Source organism: Battus philenor, unplaced genomic scaffold (assembly GCF_028537555.1).
Source record: "Battus philenor isolate CCGP_79_NKW_IND1 unplaced genomic scaffold, ilBatPhil1.0.hap1 SCAF_19, whole genome shotgun sequence".
In the NCBI taxonomy this organism is placed as follows: Eukaryota; Metazoa; Arthropoda; class Insecta; order Lepidoptera; family Papilionidae; genus Battus; species Battus philenor.
Window position 1 is genome coordinate 677,012 of NW_027181681.1, and position 23,441 is coordinate 700,452.

Below are 23,441 nucleotides of genomic sequence, written 5' to 3' on the forward strand. Positions count from 1 at the left end.
CGAATTTTATGGCCCAAAATCCGTCGAAAAATAAGTAAAAAAAAGAAATAGATTTAAAAATTTAATCATATGTATATATTAGAACAAAAGTGTGATAATACAAATCGACTGTGATACTCGTAATATATACATATTTAAATAATAAAATAGTATAAGTGCAATATAAATAAAACTGATAAAAAAGGAGAAAGCCCTTATACTTGTGATATTTAAGAGGTAACGTAAAGGATAAATAGAAGGAAACTAAGAATAGGCGAGACCAATTGGACGATATTAAGAAAACTAAAAGAAGAAAAAAGATATCAAAAGAAGAATTATAGTTCCCTGTCGCCATATAAGATAGGGGAGAACGGGAGGCCCTAAAAACGGCGGGCATATAAAGAAAAACGACCGTCGGTTGCACGTAGGATGTGATCCGCTCGGTGCCATTTCAGACAAGCAATTCGAGATATACTTGTGTATATATAAATGAATCTCTGTCTCCTTTGATTACACCATAACTTATTGATGATTTATCCGATTTTATTTATTTCGGAACACATAGTCAATGATATAAAGAAATTTGTTGCCCAGGTTAAAGTGTCGAAGATCCATAATTTTCCCAACTGTGGGGAAAAATCAAGGGGAACTACTCCGAGAATATCTCATTGAAATATTGGGCATAAATTCTTACTGAATTTTTATGCGGTGAAAGGCAAAAGGTTTAACAGCGAATTCTCTATATAATCAGGTGATATATTTCTCACTTCAAAGTTTCTATAACCGCATTGGTAGGATGATGATGATAAAACTTGATAAGGTGAAGATGAACGTTATGTCCTGCAAGAAAGCCTCCATAACCTAACTACGTACGCTAAGAATAATTAACATTAAGAAGAAAGTGACAGCGAAAAGAAAGCTGAAGTTGTACCCAGAAGAATTATGTGAAGAAATGATTATTGGAATAATACCTTTGTGTACTCAAAACATGGGATCAGGCCTCCAGAAACGTGGGCCATAAAAAATAACCCAGGCCACACGATCAAGTAAATCCATGAAATGTTGAATAATTTTCATGACTTTCCAAAAAAAGACAGATTTTCATAAATGCCTGCAACATGATGAGATCATATCGTACTGTAACATGACTTTATATAGAAATGGATGCTGATTTCAGAGCCTATGTAAACGCATTTAAATAATATCGTATGACTTCTCAGTAAGCGATAACATATTTTATGGAAAAACTAGACATTTTTAAAATTTTCCATCTGTAAATATTTGGTACGGGGGAATAACTTGCAACGCCCACCAGTCTTAGTTAGTCATTGATGACTCGTCTGAAATCGCGCGATGGAGAGTTTAAAACTACCGGATTAGATAAGAAAGTACAGTACATATTGTACAGGCAAATTTTTAACTGTTCCGAATATTCTAGATTACTCTTTGACATTGAATCAAGAAGTGACGTCGTCCAGTGGCAGTTGACAGGCCTTAAACTTCTGGAATACAGACCACGGGCATTGCAGCGTAGAACGTTTACCAACAAGATAGATATATGGCTATATTTAGATCAGTTTCTCAAATAGAAGCGAAAAAGTTAAACTCGTGTCGAGTCCAATTTCGAAATGGCATCCTCCCTCTGGGGAGAGGTTCCCACGTTGGGAAACACTGGTTTACTTCGTCGGAAGATCCTGAATTCAGGTCGCTTCCAACCGGTCTTTGTTGTGGGGGAGGTCTATGTCCAGTGCTTTACCTCCTACTGCTGAAAATATGATGATGAAAAGTAATTTACCAGAAAAAAAAAACTACTACTTATTTCACTTACTTTCAATAATTTATCTCACATTGTCCAAATTGTTTTTATTATTACTTCACTCGAAATCCTCTTTTACAATTTATGTCTGTATTTACTTCTTATATATGTTTATATATGCGCCTTGTACATTTATTTATGCTTTTTCCTAGATTTCATATTATTATTCACTATTACATTACTAGTTATCTGATATTACTTATGTTTTTGTTATTTAAATTTTGCCTAATTTGTTTACTTATGGAGAATACCTTCGCTGTTGTACTTTATATAGTGTAATAGATATATAAATAAATAAAAAAATTAATTGATAATACAATTAATGGATAAAAACTCATATTAATTTGTTGTATACGTATCTTATAAGACATTCTTCGCACCTTCATGATTTTAATTAAGTTTAAAGATGTCATTACTTAGATTTAACATAAGTTTCTATTGGATTTCGCTCTTATAGAATTCTTCTTTTTATGTACACAATTAATCACTATTAATGAGTAAAAGAAGAACCAGAGTTGCCGACGTAGCTTAAAGAATTCCTCGTCAGAACTGGAAGTGGTTGAGGAACATCGCTCGTACAACTGGTAGATGTGAGACCGTGAGGGTTCGTGGGTTCCCACTTTTTGGACTGACGGCATAGTTATGGTTGCGAGGAGTCGCTGGATATGGCTATGCCTTTCAGTGGGAGTCTACACGCTAAAAAGAGAGAGAGATAATGATACAAATTGGATAAATTTTATCACGCTAAGAACGTAAAGTATAAGAATGTATTTTAATGATTCAATTAACAAAGAGGCATTAAAATAGAAGAAGAAAGAAGTAGAATATGCTAAAGACAGAATTATTGACAAAAAAAATGTTACAATAAACACGTTACTATATTTAGAGGAAGAAGAGAATAGTTTATTCGATACTTAAAGGTTCGCAACGCGCGTAAAAAGTAAAACAAAAGAGTCATATAACTTCAATTTTAAAATTCCATATTACAAAACAAATCTATATACTACAATGCTCCAGTAACTAGAATGTGTATCATAAAATTTACATTTAAGTAAACAATATAGTACAAAGCTTCCAAGGTTTCAAACGCATCCTGATTTGTGAAGAACCCACAAGAAATATGGACGGGTTTTTAGTATATCACTCTCACAATATAACTTAATACAGTAGAAAAGTAATTTATTTTCAAACTTTAATTTTTTTTTATTACGATACATATTTTAATGTTGTTATGAAAATATACAATATTATATATATTGTCGACGTTAAGTAATAAAAGGACTAATATTTAGCCATTTCGGCACATGCACGCATGCATCGTTTTCTTACTTAGGATGGACTTCCGCAAGGTAACGCCTGATTCCATTAAATAGGTTGTTACTTGTTCAAAGAGGTGGTAAATCAAAGGATGTTTTTCAACCCTAAAGATATCTATGGGGGATATTAAAATAATCGCCGCTCTTGGCAGGCTGGTTGGCGATCGCAGTGTGGTATTATGGTACACAGAGGTACTAAATATTGGTCCTTTTCTTACTTAGGATGGACTTTCGCAAAGTTACGCCTGATTCCATTAAATATTGTCGACGTTGTTTCAATCTATACACGCCCACTACAATACCTCCTGCAAAGATATCTATAGGTGGATATACCATAATCGCAAAGCTCGGCAGGGGATTTGGCGATAGCAGGGTGGTATTATGACACGCAAAGAACACTGCTGCCTATCCTCTGAAATTTGTTTGTGGGCAGTGACAATCCTGTATAATTACTGCACTTACAACTCACTTTGAGTTATGTAAGATTGTATATCCTTCGATGGAACCCGTGAACTACGATCTCAAGCCTCAGTAAAGACTCTCTCTCTCCCTCTCTCTCTCTCTCTCTCCCTCTCCCTCTCTCTCTCCCTCTCTCCCTCCCTCTCTCTCTCTTCCTCTCTCTCTCTCTATATATTTTTTTTTCTTGATGATTATTTAACCTAAGAGTCTTGGATTCCTGTAATTTGATTAATCTGAATTGCATGAACAGCTCTCTTTAACATAAAAATTGTTTCAATTCCAGCAGCATAGACAAATAAAGGTGAACCTTTGTATAAATAAATAAATAATGGATTGACTTAACAAAGAAATACGGCACATCAGACGCCACATTGCCCGAGAACAATTTCACTATAAACAAATACAATTTATTCGCGGAGTACCGCACTGGATTTCACAATAGTTACGGTCGAATAAAACGGAACATTATTCACAAAGAACCAACGTCTGCCGGATCGGTTCAAGTTACATTTACATTGTAACTTCAACGATCATTCGGTACACTTATGTTAGATCTGCTTCACGTATAACCTTATAAAATACTCTCTTATGCCACTCATTTAACTTTAGTGTAACGTTATATGAAATTATTAATGTTCATACCAACTGTATACCGGATTGAAAATGTTTGTGGTTTTTGTTCCGCGAAACGAGAACTCATTATGTTTTACTATTTGAATCATGGAACATATTTGAGGGCGTGCTTGAATGTATTATCAATTCAACGACCTGTCAGCACAAAACAAATATAAGCGCACATAAAGGATTACTTGAATTATTACGCGCTGAATCAAAAGCGGTGATGCCATTATCAAATAAATATTTAAAGTTGCGAACGAAATCAATTGTGTTTCGTCTCTAAAATAGGTTTCGAATTGAATTGTGTATTATTCGAGTGACACTTTGTAATACATATTTAAATATTTACACTTTTTACATAGTGCAAATACTGAGTTAATACCGCATAGACATTCTCCACCTGTCAGCTCAGAATGGAGAAGAGATTATATGTAGGCAGGTATGTAAATATCGTGATAGGAAAATAATTCACAACGTTTACTTATGTCGTTTCAGCCCATTGACGCCCATTGTAAAACATATGCCTCCACCAAAGATATCGATAGGGGAATATACCAGACGGGTTCGTCATCGCAGTTTGGTATTTTGGTAAAGCAAAGGACCCTGCTATCCTCTGGAACAATCCTATGTAATTAATACACAAAGTGTGAACTACATAAGATTGTATTCCGGGAATTCAAGCCGTGACCTACGATCGTAAATTTTAGTTCTTTAACTCAAGATAAAGTGTAATGAAAAAAATATGTTTCGTTCTTTTTTCCGTCAAGAATGATCTTTAATACTCCCATCTAAGTAGCGTCAAGTATATATATATATATATATATATATATATATATATATATATATATCATCAATCCTATATAATTAATGTTAAATTTAAACCCGTTCTATGTTTTTCCTTATAGTGAATAGTATTATAAATACCTAGAAATTGTCAGTAATTTTATCTCAATTTTTGGTTTAAGTTTACGAACTATTATCTTTGTATTCTTGGAAATACTAAAAATTTTTTTGGCGGTAAAATTATTTTCACTTTACACTAATTACATTTCTTGAAATCGAATCAAAAATAGTCATATAGTCAACAGAATCAAGATCATCGTCGTTCGAAGAATTGCTCATTTGAACTGTAGAGCTGCTCCGGTCTGGCGAACATGAGCAAGTAAACACAGCGTGGGCAGACCACAGCGTATACCGGTCGGGGATCTATGAAGGCAACCGGAAGACCTATACCTGGCACTGAGGTTCTATTTTCAATAACATTAGTGAACGAATACAGAAAATATAGCCTATAAAATTCTAGGATATGAAAATAACATATGTTGTAGAAGGATGAAAGGGTGATAAATTAAAAAAAGAACTTGAATAAAGGATTAAGCAAAACTGTTCTTGTGAATCCAAGACACAGGTTGTACGAAAGGTTCTCAATAGCGGAGGTCATATAAAAACATATTAAGATGATGATTTATTGCCCTTTATTTTTCGACTGTCATTGCTGCCCAAACGGCATTTGCACATTCCTAGTGTTCGAAGTGGCACTGGGCAATTTTTGGCAATTCCAAGTCGACATGCGGATTTTTATTGCGAGGTTTGTCCTACACATAAACCTCTTCAGTACGACCTGGAAGCTGTGAATCGTGAGGACTTGCATGCACTAAGCATGGTCTTGCATATTGAGAACGTGCCTGATACAGCCATATAGGTTGTCACTTTAATTGACAGTGATATTTTATTCCCTCTATTTATTAATAGATGGCCCCGCCGAGCAAGGATGGCTTTTTTCGCATTAAAGAGATTTTTTAATAATTTTTAATAGCTTGTTTTTCAGATAACTTATTACTTTACTATCGTCCCATAAATAAAGAAATCTCCGAACCTATTTACTGTTCCATAGGCTTATTTGGTTTCACAGATAAATAACAATTTTGAAATAGACACTAATTCGATTATCAAGTCGTTATGAATGAAGCCTTAAGTGATTTTACATACAACTTCAACTTAGATGCGTTTGATCTTCACACGCTCTTATACTGTCAGCTTTTAGTGTGTGTTTAATGTAATTTAGCTCTAATTGCGTAGAAGAAAGAGTATAAAATTATTTACCAGATTATGATGTACAAAGTACTGTTTTAGAGCCACAATTATCGATGAACTAAGTAAGCCAGTAAACCTAATGTATCAGTGACAATATAGATATGTATTGTGTAATGATGGAACTAATACAGAGGAATATGATCTAATTTATAAAACTGACCGCATCGATGCGCCAACCGCAGGGAGTAATAACTCAATTTCAATTAACACGTCCAAGCGTTCGTTTAAAATAGCAAATGAGACGGAAACTATTCGCGGTTGATATTAGATCTATTACACACGTTTGATTGGAAAAGATTAAAGATATATCAGTGTAAGATATATACATCTGTTGTATTATTTACATACAACATACTATAACAATTTTCGTCTCCCATAGGATCCGCATTTGTTATGTTAACCTTTTGTCTTATTCAGTAACTTACAAATATATATGTAGTATTTAAACCCCCTGTATAATCACTAGTTAAATTTTGCTAAACGCTGAAAATTGTAAGACCTCTTCTTGTGTATATCTATTATAATCTCGCTAGCTTTATGTTTCCTTGATAAGGAAAATATAATAAATAAAAAAGTCTTAGGATATCCCTGGATGTGATCAGAGTAAGATGTTTGATTAGGGAAGACCTATGCCTTGCCGTGGGCGTCTGACGGATATGATGATGGAATATAGGTACCTACTTTAAAAGGTTTTTCCCTGAACGAAAAAAGTCAAAATATAAAACGTCTGATTTAAAAATATCACCATGTCATTGCTTATATTGTGTAGAAATTTAAATTAAAAATAGAAGATTTGTTGAGCATTAAAAGCATGGCCTAGGGTTCCAGACTTTTAAGTGCCTAGGGCAAAACAAAATTTCATACATTTTGATACGAGAACATATTACTTACTTTATATATTTCAGACCAGCGCAGGGTCAAGACCCTGTCTTAAAAAAGGTTGTAATATGGATCTACATGTTTATTCTATGGTGGTATAACTGTTTACCAGTTCTTTCCCTATGATTCTAAATTCAAAAAATGATGCAATATTTAGAATTATAGAAAAAGAAGAAAATATTTTTAACCGCTTCCTTCTTGACATAGTAACTTAAAGCCCAGTTGTAGACGACACGTGGGCTTTTATCATTTGCTTTTTATCAGACAATACAATACATCAAGCGATGTTACGTAACTTTTTTTTTTAATTTATTAGCGCTTTGGTTTGGTATCTGCGAGTTCAGAGTTCGGAGAAGTTGTAAGTCAAGGCAAATAGCATCTATCGAATATAGCCCACATTACTACGGAATTCGTATTTTTATTACCTTCAACACCTACTGCAAACAATTCCACGTAGTAATACGTACCAAAATTACAAAAACCAGTGTCTAAGCAAATTTGACAATAATATCATTGCTCAAAAAGCAAAAACGAGAATATAATTTGTAAATCAGCTTGTACGCTTGAAGCGCAACCATGATAGACAGACCTTATCACTGTCCAACCTCATTAAATGACCCGATTGGTCAAACTTGGTCGCTGTCGTTCCCACAGCGCAGGGACAAATATTAATTATTTGCTGTAGATAACGAAGTTAAGTGGGTTTTGTTAATATGTGATTTAGATTACTCGTGTCACCTACAAGCTAAGCGGAAATAGGTCGGACCAAATCGGGCTGTGAGACGGGAATTGTACAACCTGATCTCCTCGGACGAGGTGGAAGAAATCAGGGCACTGTGAACGCTACAACCTCTTTCATCACTGTAAAAAAGGCAAGTAAATAAAATAATACATATAAAAATGTTTACCTAGAATAGATCAAAAATATCATAAAGAATAAAAATAAAGAAATTGCAATTGTTAAGGTATGAGCAGAAGAAAGAATGGTATCGAATATAAGTAAAAATGGATATGAAAGAGAAAGAAAGAAAATAAACGAATGAAATATCATAGGAGGAACAATAGAAGAGCACGAAAATATATCAAATACAAACAAAGTCCCTGTCCCACAATAGATAGGGAGAACGAGGGGACCCCATAGAAGGGGCCTTTTTAAAAAAAACCTCTTTCAAAGTAGCTGAAAAAGAGCTAAGATTTTCTTCATAGATTTTGTTCATATCTTATTTTCAGCTGATATACCCCCACTTCAAGCCACGATGACTGGTCCTGCGCTGCCTGTATCCAACAACCTCCCGCGACTAAACGTCGTTGGTCCATCCACCAAAATCTAGTTTTAAATTACTCAGTGAGTACAAAATTATACCTCATAACACTGTAATGTGACAACACTGAATCATAAGTAATAGAAGTGTTGCCAGAGTTTCTTCCGCCAATTCTTCTGCCGGCCAGGAAATACCACCGACCAGAGCCAGGCTTATGTCGGAATGCTAAGCGGGTATTATCGACCAGTGACATCCTAAGTAGAGGTCCCCTCGTGAAGGCTTTTTTATGACCCCTGCTATTTAAGACCTCTCCTTCCACTCCTATTTGTGTGAAAACAGGGAATTTATGTTTCTTTTATTGATTTTTTCACATTTCATTTTTTAGTACCATACTCTTCTTCCATGCATCACATTGTCTATCTTTCCGTTCTTCTACTCTACAATTCTATCTATGTCTTCTATTCTATCCTATTCATCCATCCTCATCCTTGCAGTTTGGTCTTTTTTGAGATCCCCTCGTGCTGTCCTTTGAACTTAGTCACTTCATGGGGCGTCCACAGAAACAGTCTAAAAGCTCGGCGACCTACCAGAAAAATCGTGGCTCTCCTGGAAACCCTCGATGTTCTCTACTTTAATAGAGATCTTAGGCAAGGGACACTTTGCTCTCTGACACCTCAAACCGGAGGACCCTGCATCTACCATTCAGGGAGCAAGAGTCCGTTAAATATATATATATATATATATATGTGTGTGTGTGTGTGTATACGAAATGTTTACTCTAAAACATAATTTATTTACTGCGTCACAGTACGAAGTCAGAGTCGAATGAAATTCGGGATCCATAAGCCGAGGTCAGCGGACGCGTGTGCCGTCATAATGGAAAGTATCACACGTGTTCGATTCTGAGTCAAAGGTTTCGATGATTTGTATCTGTTCTAAAACGGTTCTTTATAGTTATGCGTAGGTATGTTTACGATAGATGAGGCGGTGGGCGCCCGTTTACCGGTTGTTATGATTTTCTAGATCTTTCTTGATTCTCTTTGTTAATAACTGAAATTATTTCATACGTTTTTAACACTACACATTAGACACTACGTTTTTTATCCAAAACTAAAAGCTATAGGATATCGTGTCTAACACCGAAACGTGGAATTCGATTTGTTGATTCATTTGCATGTTTGATATTATAATGTACATTTTTGTGTACATCAAAAATTGTTCAAAAATTGAGGCAAATCAGCGTTTTTTTATATTTATAAAAAGCCATGTCAGTAGGACCTCTCATACCCTTCTATTTTGTTCTATGATTGGGATTTTTCCTTCCAAAATACTTATTTTATAATCGGTTTTATTATCAATCTCTATCTCATCTATCATAATTTTTTCTATTATCTCTTTTCTTATCATACGGCTTGCAATTACATAAGATTCATTAATCGCGTTTCATCTTTCGTACATTTCTATTTATAATTTTCATTTAACATTTTTCTCTTTTATTTAATATTTAAATAATTGTATAATATTTATAATATGTATTATAATTTATTTATTATAAATATATATATATGTATGTTTAAGTATATATCTCTATGTATGTTTATGTTTGTTTGTTTGTAAATATGTATGTTTTGTACACGTAAACTACCCATTATTATTACTTCTACCTTTTCCATACTATGGTTGTCTATAAGAGATTGCCTTGTGTGATAAGACCGCCCATTGTACTTTTTTTGTATATTATTGTGAAACTATTTAAATGTTTTCTAATGTGTACAATAAAGAATATTAAACAAATTAATTAATACTGGTTACCTTTACAATTAATGTTTTATCTTATTTAATTATCACAGTTTATTTTATTCTGTATTTTCATACCCGATCTGAGTTTTGTTTTGTTTTACAACATTTTTAATAACGAATATAGCAAGAAGATGTGACGAGTACCTTCATCTTTCATCCCTGGACCTGGACTCTGCCTTACAACCTTCTCTCTGTTCTCTGCATACGGGACAGCGAGTTAAATTGCACCACGTTTAGTCCACCGCTGGGTCACAGTTGAACGATGGACTCGGTGTCAACCTCCACTTCTTGGACCACGCGAAAAGAAGCTTACAACTTAAAATGTAAAAATTATTGATGATTATATAATGCGTGGACGTTTACCATTTGAATAAGGATATTCTGAACTTTGGTATACAAATGGCCGCTATAGCCTTAAGGGTCTAGAACAGGGCTTCTTAAACTTTTCATGTCATTCACGACCCCACTTATGATTGCGAGTTTCTTGACGACCCCATACAAATATAAAAGAAAAATAAATTAATATTTTTTGATGATTTATTTATTAGGTAACAATATACATTTGAAAATATATAGTTTTAGAATTCGTTTTGAAAAATACAAAAATCTAAAATAAAAAAGTGGATAAGGAATTATAAAATTGTATTTATATTAGTTTAAAACCTTCAAGAAATGCGCGTGTCTAGACGCTGCAAGTCCACTGTATTGCGCCAACTCTAGTGATGTTATAAAATGGTATATATAAACATTTGACATTAAAATCTTTCGACTCCAGAATTTTGCTACGTGACCCTATTTGGGGTCGCGACCCATAGTTTAAGAAGCTCTGGTCTAGAATGAAAATCGTGAACTGTCAAGCACAGCGCTGGGCGTCCAACCCCAAGATCGACAGACGATCTTTATAAGGCCGTCAGAAGACACTGGATCCAACTGGTCCTATTCGACATCTCTGGGCTTATATCCAACAGTGGACATCCTGTATCTGAAATGATAAAGAAAGGTATTCTATGCAAAGTTACAATAGAACGGTGTTACATATGAATCCAATAAAATATTAATTTTATTCCAAATCAAATTTCTCCGATTCATGATTTCGATTGCTTGGATTATATTTGTAAAGTAATATTAAAGATAAATATATACAAATTAATTTTTAAAAAACATACTTTAATACACAAAATCTGTGATATTAAATAGATTGGACATCTTGGAATAATTAAAAAGTATATTAAATTAATGAATCCACATTTATATGCATTATCATGGTAAACATTTTTAGGTTAATTATAATTGACAAAACTGATAATTTTCAATACGATAAAAAATTTCATAGTTTTAACTCATAAAAGCCTGATGCAGTATATGCCTATTCCAAAGATATCTATAAGGAAACATATCTTAACCGCCACGCTTGGCCACGGTAATATAATAATAAAAAGTGTTTTTTTGAAATTCGAATTAATATGTAAGTACGAGTAATATCGTTTTCTTAAGTTAAATTCACACGACTACTTAACAAGATTTTATTTTTAATCAACAATATATTCACCTTCGTTATCAACAACCTTTTGCCATCTAGTATATCATTGCAGGAGTGGTAAAAATCAATCGGTTTTTTCTGTAAAATATGTAGATAGAAACGACATTACTTTCCGGTCCCCCTAATAATTTGTTATTGTTTATTCTTTGTCCCTGCAGAGGGTTTAATGCAAGAAATTATCGCCCTGTCGTATTAATATATTTTAAAGTGATCACCCTGTACATGTTGAAGTAGATGATAAAGGTTTGACAATGACCTTTAAGGGACTGATCCTGTAATTTGTGATTACTTTTCACTATAATATATGAGTTTGTATGAAGTTACTTAAAGGTGAATTTAAGAATATATTTCATATCGAACCCTTATCATACTTGCAGAGAATGCTTTTGTACACACCAAAACGAGTGAATTCATATTTTTAATCTCTCCACTTCCACTTTCTTGTATACGAATGCATCTAATGGTCCGGTTACTTATGCGAAAGCGAGACATAATGTATCTAGTCTAAAGTGCGACAGAAACAAAAAATCAATGATCTTCAAGGAACACACTCGTCTATTCGATAGCTTGTTGCATTTAAAATTTCATGTCGTTTTAATTTAGACTCTACTCCTAAACATTATGGTTGATATTTGAATGCGGTTTGATTTAAAATAAGACTTTTGTGAATGTAACTTGTCTTCGTCCACCCTGACATGGCCAATTCGATGTTATCAGCAACTTCATGTACCTAGAGTGCCGATGAGTATGTTTTTTTTTGTTTTGTCCATCGCACTTTTTCCATTTCTGAATCGTATTTCGAACTACCGTTCAATTTACTTGCTCTTTAACATACGTACTTTGTCTCACATAATCCTTATATCGACAATCCCTAAGTATTGTGACGACTTTATCGAAACTTATAAACACTACATACACAGGTTACCATGATTTATTTTCTCATTGTAAGATTCGATCAGTGTGATAGAGGAATGAGACTTGCGGGTATTTACACTTTGTGTAATAATTATACAAGACTGCTCGCAAACAAGTTTTAGAGCTTTTCGTATAATATATATATTAATACATACAGGCGAAAGACTACTTATTCTTCTTTATACATTTCGAGACAAAGATCACCGTCGTGATCACTGGACAGTGGTCTGGTTGACTATATCATCGGTCTACCTAGTGGTGGGCATGCCCACATCACGTCTACCAGCTCATGATCGCCTTTCTAGAACCTTTCGACCCCAAAGGACATTGGTTGCACGAGCGATGTGTCTCATCCACTGCCAATTATATAACACAGAATAGCCCTCTCCATTGATCTTTGGGTCATCTTGAGTTTTCTAATGAGCTCCACCGTAAGTGACCACGCCTTATCATACCATCAGCAAATACGACAACGATGGTACTTTGTATTAAAATCATAATACGATTTAGTCAGAGCTGAATCGTCAAATCTAGATTATCAAAACAAAGTGAGTCAGTGTCACGACTGGGTCAAGGTACGTGACTTCGCACTGACACCCGAAACCCCCCCCCCCCCCGGCGCACGTAATACACGCGACTACCTACGCCCCACGGCTTTACGTAGTTTACAAATCGATATTTCCAATGGACAGATTTGTTCACGTCAAACGTACGAAAGTGCCTTCACTTGGTTTTTAACTTTCTCAAGGATGTTTGTTCGCGACCTTTGGATAACGGAGGTCATTTTAAAGTGGTTTCGATATATTTTTTACTCGGAACAGTTGATGTGATTATAAAGAATCGATGTTTCAATGACGATTTTAATCAATTCCGGTTATTGATTTCGTTTTTTTACTTTTAAATATAAGCAAATAGATTTTTGTCGTTATTTATATCTATCCAAGTGAGATATTATTAGCTTTGCATAACTTATGAACATCACTTGAATACGTTCACTGATGATAGAAGCTAAAATCTAATTCATAAGCGCTCTGATCCCACAAATACTTCTAATTCAGGTTTTAATTAGTGATGACTGTCTCAAATATGTTCTTTCCCTGTTTTTAATCACCATAAATAAAGTGATCACTATAAAATAAGTAACATTACAACTGATATAACTTTATATAAGTCAAATATTGTGCATTAATGATACAGGATTGCCTCTGCTTACAATCAAGTTTCTAGAGGATGAGCAGCAGTGTGCTGTGTTATAATATTGTAATCAAAAAGTAAGGTATTTACATGTTTATAAAATTTAATTTATTTCTCTATTTTCCTATCAATTTCATCCTTCGCAATGTAATCTTCTGATAAAAAGACTTTTGCCAACGTTTTTTGCAGTCCTCGAAACAGTCGGAATAGTCTTTCTCCTGCAGAGCCTTCAAGATCTTCGATTCGGTTTTTCCCGCGTTGGCCTTTTGAGCTTACAGAACAGCCAGAAGTCGTATGAAGCAAATTCAGGCGAGTGCGGTGACTACGGAACGATATTAGTCGAGTTTTAGACAAAAATTGTAAAGAACTAATGCAGTATGACATCGACCAATCGAGATTGGACGCTTTTGAGATACAAAATATCCTTCAAAATGGTTCAGGCTGATCCAACTGATATTCCAACACTATCAACAAGATCTCTAGTTATTGGTCGACGATTTTCAAACACTGAATCTTTGATTTTTTGACCTCGTCGGTATTAAATGACAATTTCACTATATATTTTTATCACAGTAGTAAACCACACTGTATTCGTCAATCCACCAGTCAAGTGTGGTGATTATAGTATATGCATAGATAACTTGACTAACTTGACTATGTTATAATAATAAAACCTTTTATTCGGACTTACAGAGTACAATAATGTTTACTTAATATTACACTAATAAATATTGACTAAATAACTTTTTTACACATATTTCGTGTTTTGTTATTCATGTAAGTCCGTTTGTCAGTTGGCGAAGTCCTCCTCCAACCTACTTCATTCCACTCTATCTCTGGCAACTCTGCTCTATGTTACTCCTGCAACTTGACTCATGTCATCGTCTCACTTTTTTGTTTATCTGTCTCTTTTCCTTTTTCGTTAGCTCGGATACCATTGTGCAACTATTGCTCCACTTGTTTTTTCCTCTTATCATATGTCCTGATCACTTCTCTTTAAGTCTTTTTATTTTTTAGGTTACGTCTTGTATCTTGGTCGTTTTTCTTATGTCGATATTCTTTACACTTTCCCTAGAGAGGACCTATTGTTTACTACATAGTCCTTGCGAGGACTACGTTAAACTATTTATACAACATATTATCATTAGGTTAATTATTTATGAAACTATTGATTTTTGGATGGAGTATATCATACATTGAGTGACAGCAAAATAGCTATATATTCACACCTTAAAAGCCTTTATAACTGTAATCAATCAGCCTGTATACAGTCATTGGTACTTCTAGCAATTTTGTATATATATGCATAGATAATGTATTCGTAAAAATGACGTTGTGTACATTTAATAATGCATCGCTAGCACAACCATCGATGAATCAAGTGTTTCCGTTACTGTTTTTTTTTCTATACCCTCGCAAACCATGACGCACGCCCGTTACAAACATATCTATGATTAATTCAGGTGTCAAATCAAAGGTCACGTTTGATTCTAGATTTATTTCGTTGCTTAGTATTTTATATTATCGCATTGATGTGTCTATTATAGTAACAGACGCGTTTTGTTATTATTGACTTCATATTCATTTTTTCATCTGAATTTATCTCTGCGCAGCCAAAACTGTTAATTGTAAGAATATGTCTTCAGGAATAAGATCATCGTTCAAATAAATAATGTAGGCTATTTAGAACTTTTCTAATTACAGAAAAACATTCATTTCTTGATATCTATTACTTAAACCAGTGATTCCCAAAGTGGTCTATGTCGACCCCTAGGGGTCTATGACAACCTGCAAGGGGTCTACGTCAGCGAAAAAAAATTTAGGGGTCCATGAAATGAAAATGGGCGTCCACGACAGAGGATCGCAACACATACACCGTTAGCACCTATTTACATACATCATACTATCTAATAATATCAAAACATTTACATTATTTATAAAAGTACCAATGAAGTAAAAAAATTATTGAACATGTTTATAAAATGTGTAAGTTGTAGGATTAATAAATTAACATGTGTTTTTACTTTAAGTTTTTAACACTAAACTTAACTACAGTTAGAAATTTACAGGAAATCAATATCAGATAAGTAGGGGGTCTACCCAACACGGAAAAACATGGCAAGGGGTCTACGACACAAAAAAGTTTGGGGAACTCTGACTTACACAATAACATCCCTTCTTTTCAGCCGACGGATACCCACTGCTAGGCATGGGACTGCCTAAAAGATTGCCACTAAGAACATTCCTGCACTTTTCGCATCCAGTAACTTCCTGTGACCTTAGCTATCGTCAAATACCGGAATGTTTGAAGGTCTTTCATCACTGCATAACTCCAGTGATGACATACTCATAAGGTTCAAGATCACCCAGAGAGCAATGGAGAGGGCTGTGCTAGTTTCGCAGCAAGATCGAATCAAAAACGAAGAGATTCACAGAATAACCAAGATAACTGATATAGTTAGAATTGATGTCTGAAGTTGCAGTGAGCATTTCGGACGTGCAACTAAAGGCCGTTGAGGTTGAAAGGTTCTAGTGTGTCGACCATGCAAGTAGACGCGGCATGGGTAGAAGCTCTATGTGTCAACACAGGACCTGTCATCATTGCGATGCTTATTGGAGACCTATCCCATATACCTTCGCTGACCACACAGAATGTGTGTGTCTACTTTTTTCGACTTTGGTTACCAGTTAGTCACTAAGAAACAGAGATGAAATTAATTTATACAACATTGGAATTCCGACCGACAGATTCTCCAGTGGGAACCACGAGACGTAAGTAGACTCTTCTCTAGGTGGACCAGGGAAATAGTTAAGGTAAGTTGCTAGAATGGTAGTAAACCATCTCATTTCAATGTAGTATCATTTTATTCTGGATCTTTTATTATGCGTTCATATTTATAATACGTTTTGTTTAAAAAACATTTCTAGTTGTATCAGAAAGTTAATTAAATTAAACAAAATTGTCCATTAAAGATTTCTTTTAATAAAAAAAAATTATGACAACAAACTCTTTAAATATTGCATTTGTTAATTAACAACTGTTCAAAAACATAACATTGTTTTATTGCATGTGAAAGAGTTTGCGGAATTATCATTATAATATTTATTTCCTATTACGAATATCTTTTAAAAAAATATATTTTAATTTAAACAAAGTTCTAATTAAATAAACATTTAAAATAACCCGAACTTCGTTATAAAAGTCAAATATAGAAGTGTAAAGTAATTTTAGTGTCGCCATTTGTCAACAGATGGCGCTACCCGTATCGAAAATAGTACAGAAAGGGTTAAAATTAAGATTGATTGTCTTTTATATGGAAACAGCGGTATGTAGATGCTATCTCTTTTTCACTTAACACTATATGTCCTTGACCCCGACAGTACAGAGAGATTGCTGAATCATTTCCAATTGATGTCAACCATTAAAAATACTGTTTAGTCATTGATTTTCAAAGATGAAAAATCTTATGACATTCCCTTCAAATGTATCTTTGGATGATATTTTGTACCAAAAAATAATAAGTTTTATAATTTAAAATGCTTTTTTAAGCAATTATATCAAAAAATATGCCGTTAACGTAAGAAATCATATTGTTTATTTATTTATGAAAACTAAAAACGGGTGGTGCAAAAGTAATGTCATATTTTGAAGCGACAACCATTTTAATATAAATTAAAATAAAGTTGTCTGTGTTTCGGAAAAAAATACTTTGAAAGTGTAAGATTTATGACATTAATTAGAAACATAAACCACTCAAGTGGTCACCCCAATCTCTTCGATGTGACATCTAAATAAAACATTTGAATTTGGAAAGATCTTAGCCATTATTATATCAGCCTATGGAGTACTGCAAGGTAGGCTTACACAAAAGATCGACACTATAAGTCTTGCGCTGCCTACATCCTGCAACTTTTTGGACTATGTCATCGGTACCTAATAGAGGTATGCTTACTCAAGCTATGTCTGTCCGTTGTTGATGCTTGTCAACCTTTCGGCTCCAACAGCTTCCGATTTTCCTCGCCTACTGGTCACTTCACACGTGGGTAGGTGCCACAAGATATTTAGATTCCATTTAATTCTTTATTTATATTTTTTTCTACTTTCAATTGTTTCTATTACGGGGACCGGAAAATAATGTCGCTTTCTTAAGTTAAACTCACACAATTACATCTTTAACAAGTTTTTATTTCTAATCGACAATATATTTACCTTCATTATCAATAACCTTTTGCTATCTAGAATTAAAATTTTCAATGCCGAAGCGGTCAAAATCAATCGATTTCTCTATATGTCGACAGAAAACGACATTACTTTCCGGACACATTAATATATGTGTAAGAAATATTGAAAATACAGTGACTATATAACTATATTAACAATTGAATTTCAAGGTTAACAGTCGTAACAAACGCTTCGCCGCATACTTAAATTGTACTTAAATAAGTTAGGTTTACGGCGGAAGGCCATCTGCCTGCCCGCATGCACCGTGCATTGCATCTACCCTAAGGTGTTTTGCATTGACATAGACGGTGCGAATTCACTTTTAGTTCGCAGGTGAAAACATGTCTCAAGTTGTTTAAAACATAATATTACAAATTCTAAAACTACACGATAATTATTACAACCTTTGGATGGATATATAGAAGAGTGTATGAGGGTATGTCACGTTTGGATAAGGCTTTGCAGAAATCGTTTCTTAACTTTGTACTTAACTTTGAACTGCCGGATATCGACTTAACTCCTAAATTTTCAGTTACGGTTAGTTTCATCTAGAGTTAGCGTTCACCAATGCCCTCTTTACAACCACACGTAAAATTAGTTTACTTAGATTTGCATTATTATTAACATTACAGCTGTAAGTCATACACTGTTAGATATAGGTCTGCCCCATAAGTTAAGGATCGAAGCATCTTTCGACGACCTTTTTTTATTTTGACCCTCATTTTTGGAGACCTCTCCTACGTCCCCTGTCATGGAAGGACACAGACTATTTTTAAAGTAATAATTTTTTCAAAGGCTTTATTATATGCATTCTCGTTGTTTTTCTATTCCTTTCATACGGCCTTACGACGCCTTCCTTCCAGAATACTGAAGGTTTTATATTTTATCCTCTTACACCTAAAAAGGTTGTCTACCCACCTTCCGAGTGGATATCTTAACTTTTGTTGTCTGAGGTCCTCACTCAAAAACCTTTAAGGCTTCAATGACCACCTATTCTAGTCTCTAGTGGCCTACCTATATCAGTTATCTATCTTACACGGATCTCCTCATGGCTAATTCCACGGCAATATAAGCTTGCTAATAAACGAAATGAGAGACCACGTGATATTTTTTAAGATAAAGATAAAATTTAAACAGAAGTCTTATTGATCGCTGTATTATTCAAATTAATTGAAATAGATTTTTAGTTTGTATATAGATTTATGCCAGTTTTATCCATTAGTCATCGACGTCATAACAATCGTACAATGCCCACCGCTGGACATATGTATATTTCCCACAAGGACACACGAGTAATAGCAGAAAATTAATTCTATAATTATTTTATTTGGGCAAATTTTTTTGTACGACGTTAATTAGAGTTATAATAACCACCGCAAATGCCTGGAGGGTTGGATGAGTAAGGCTGCTTTATATTATCAAATAAAAGCCTATTTCCTCACCATAATTTTTAGTATAAATTAATTTGCAGAATACGATGTTTTCCATCATCTGGAAAGTTTTTTGTGAGCAGTGGCAATTCTATATAATTCATGTATAAAGTGTAAATTATATAAAATTATACCCCGGGAATTGAACCCGTGACCTATGTTTGCAAGTCTCAGTACTTTACCACTGAGCTATCGACCCCATTTTACAATATGATAATTTAAATTTATATAAATTTAAATATTTTAATTAAAAGCTTCCTACAGAGAACAATTTTATCAAATGTATTTATGTTATTTGCTATTATTAATGTTAATTAAAAAACTAATTCATACGTTGTTCAAAACATCCTGTATACATAGTCATAGTATACTTAAGAACATTCGATATATAAATGTCATTTATATTCATTAGAAATTTAAAAACTATTTTTTTATTCCTTTATTGCGCCTAATATGTATTGCTAATTTTATTTTTTTAAAGAAATAAACGTGTAGGTGTCGTATATACTGTATAAAGTAATGGCTGCGAAATGTGACATTGGTTTTTTTTTAATGCGACCGGCAAATAACTTCACAGATAGTAAACAATAATTCATTTCAATATGAAGTATTTTGAATTTGGAAAACGCTTGAAACCAATGACTTTCGAATAAGATGTATAAACGCATTAAATAACAACAGCATATAAGCTATATTAACTTTTTTAAGGCTTTTACATGTGTAATCAATGACTCGGTGTATAAGTTGTGTGGTTGGAATATCTCGCGAGTTGTGAGCTGTGATGTTTGCGCTGATACGCGGGTCGTCACAGACGCAACAAGCGTGCGCTCGCGTCGTGCGTGCGCGAGCGTGTGCGGCGGGGGCCGGGGCGGGGGCGAGCGCGGACGAGCGGGGCAGCGGCGCGGCGCGGCGGGGGGGCGCGGCGGCGCGGGGCACGCGGGGCGGAGGCGGCGGGCGAACAGCTGAGCGGGTATATTGACAGCGGCGGGCACGTTGCCGTCGCGCTAGTCGCTCCAGTGCGGTCGCGGAGTGCACACGTAGCCGCAGTTGATGCACCGCTGAAATTATGACTTTTGGACCGTTCGCCGGCGAAGAAGGCAGCGCGAGACCACTCGTTCCGGAGCGAGCGTTGAGGACACTGTCCAGGTACTGGGAGGTCGACGGCCGAGCGCCCGCCAAAGGGCTCCGGTACTCCAAGAGGCTGCTGTTTATCTCCCCGTTCGGACTCTTATAAACTCGAAACGTAAACTTTTTAAAAGAGCAAAATAAAAAACATTTTATTTTTTTCTCACGCTAGTGTTTAGTGCAATACGTGAACTGTGCCTAGTGTTTAGTTATCTGGGGGGTATTATTTTATTTTTATTTTTGGTACCACTTTTTGGATAAACGCAAGATGGTACCGCAGCAGGTATCCGAAGTGAGGTCCATGACGCCCACATCGAGTGGCGTGCCGGTGTTCGGTTCCCAGCTGGTGGACAAGAACTCCTCTACGCCTTACACTGATGCCACTCAGGTAAGTCTCAAAAAGTGCGCGTCTCCCCACGTCTTCCAAAAAAAAAATTAAATCTAATTTCCGCGGGAACAAACCAAATAAACTTAGTATATTAGTGCGTCGTAATTTATTTAAAACAAATATAAAGTTTATAATAAAAATAACCAAGTGAATTTTTATAAAACAAAAAAATAAATCAATTAAACTTTCACGGCTATAAATATAAAATAAGTGTCTTATAATTCGTTAAAAATAAATTTAAAATTTACGGAATAAAAATAGTGAACTTTTATGATCATAACAAATTTCCTGGTTAGATATACCGTCGGAAAGTGAAATAAAAATTGAATTAATAGCTCCCTTCAAAAATTAACTGTGAAGTATAAAGTGTAAATCATTCTTAAACTTTAACGAAGATAGGTTCCGATTGAATTATCTCGTGAACTCACTTTCAATTTCTCAAACTCCGTGGAAACTTCGATGAAATAATTAAATTTTTGACGTTCAAAAATTAAATTCACTTTTATAATAAAATAATCATTTATTTATAAATAAACCAATAAATTATTGTTGCGTGAATCGTGAAAGTCGATGCGTAGTATATTCGTATGTTGTAAACAAGTGAATACGTCGCTTCTAATATTCGATAAGAGATAAAAACAAAATTATTTAGATTTTACGAAAGCATTTTTATATTCGTAAAAATTAAATTAAAGTTGAATATAAGTACAGCCTTCGTTCAAAGTTAAATTGTATTAATAATTCACATAAATGCTTATTGAACACGCAGTGAAATTTTTTCAACCCTTTGGTAGGGGCGTAATTAGGGGGATTATGTTTATTTAGCGAGCATTCTAGAAATCGGTGAAAAGGGGCTGCCATTATCGTGGGGATAATCTCTGTAAACATTCACTGGCCTGCGCGAGCCGGAATTCAATTGGCCAACTAACAGTATGCCAGGAGTTACGGTCAGATGGCACGCATCTGTACAGCAACCCTGGGTAATTTGAAACTTCCAAAAAAAAAAACACTCGGGTCCAATCGAAAACCATTCCAGGTTTTTTTGGACACGTACATATTTCTAAACTCCTTGAAATATTCCCGAGAAAAGCTATAGATTATATTAAAAATAATTTAAGTGTGAAATTATATTTTTTAAAAGTTCAGTATATAAATTTTATACAGTAAAATCATTCTATACATGATATTATATAGTAATACAAACTGTAAGGGATATGTATAATAAAATATAAATCAAATCATAAATAATCGACGGTAATTTAAAATTTATTATACAGATTAAAAATTATCAGGCATGATAATTTTACAGAAATAATAATAATAGTTCCGTAAATATTTATAAATAGTAATAAATACTGCAAGCGATATTTATACGAAAGTTATTTATTTAAAAAAATTCCAGTGTTATTAAATTGTGAAGCGTCTTAAAATTTCAGTCAATGTAGTTTTATACAAATAAAATATTATTTTACGTAAAGATACTTCTGTAAATGTTCATGAGTGTTAATTACTGCCAGTGATATATTTACACGAAAATATACATTAAAAAGAAATTTCCGACGGTCAAATTATAAAACATTTAAAATATTGAACTTAAATGTTATAGTTTTAAAGTGAATTAATATATAAAATAATTTATCTTTCGGTAAATGCGTATAAATAGTAATAAAAACTCCAAATGATATAAAATATAAAATAATGTAATTTAGGTTAGGCAAATATTTTTAGAGTAACGGTATATTATTTCTCTATCAATCTTTCGATACATTCTTATAAATAGTAGTAAATATTATATGTGATATATATATAGGAAAATATGGTGCAATATGACCGGCGAGTGCTCCTAATCACGTACACTAAACTTGTGCGTAATAAGCGGTCATTATAAAAAAATCACGTGCATTTATTATTGGATATCCGTCATTAATTTTCGGAATAAAATTATATAATTTTAATTTTATATCATACCATCGAATAACTTTCGAAATTTAAAAACGTTATCCTGTTTAATCGAAAAAAGCACCAATCGCTGGATACATAGGCAGTTTCTATAAATAAAAAGATATGTAGTGAACTAGACAAAATTTCCGAAACGTGCATATAGCATTATCAATATTTTTGGCTTCAATTTACACCTTTTTAGTCATGTAGCAATCATTATATATGATTAAAAAAAGAACACTCGTAATAGTTAAAATTTAAAAGCATATAGCAGATATAGCTCCAAAATGATTTAAATATAGCATTAACACATGCGATAGATTAAACTAAGCTATAGCAGTCAAAACAATCAATAATAATAAAAAAAAAAACTCTCAGCCCGATCGGTGCGCCGACGGCAGAGCGAAACATCCGTAAAATTCTCAGAGTGCATTAACATTTCAATGTCAACTGGTAATATTTT

General features: G+C 34.0%; 1 protein-coding gene across 2 annotated transcripts in view; it reads left to right on the forward strand.

Annotated features, from left to right (window-relative positions):
* The first annotated feature begins 20,518 nt into the window (after positions 1-20,518).
* LOC137921591 (transcription factor sem-2-like) overlaps positions 20,519-23,441 on the forward strand; it is a 111,152-nt gene continuing 108,229 nt past the window's right edge. The window contains exon 1 of one of the 2 annotated variants that reach the window (XM_068764391.1): positions 20,519-21,037. In XM_068764391.1, the coding sequence (XP_068620492.1) occupies positions 20,918-21,037 (120 nt within the window). In that variant the 5' untranslated portion in view covers positions 20,519-20,917. The remainder of the gene's footprint in view (positions 21,038-23,441) is intronic. The other variant, XM_068764392.1, reaches the window with a different exon arrangement.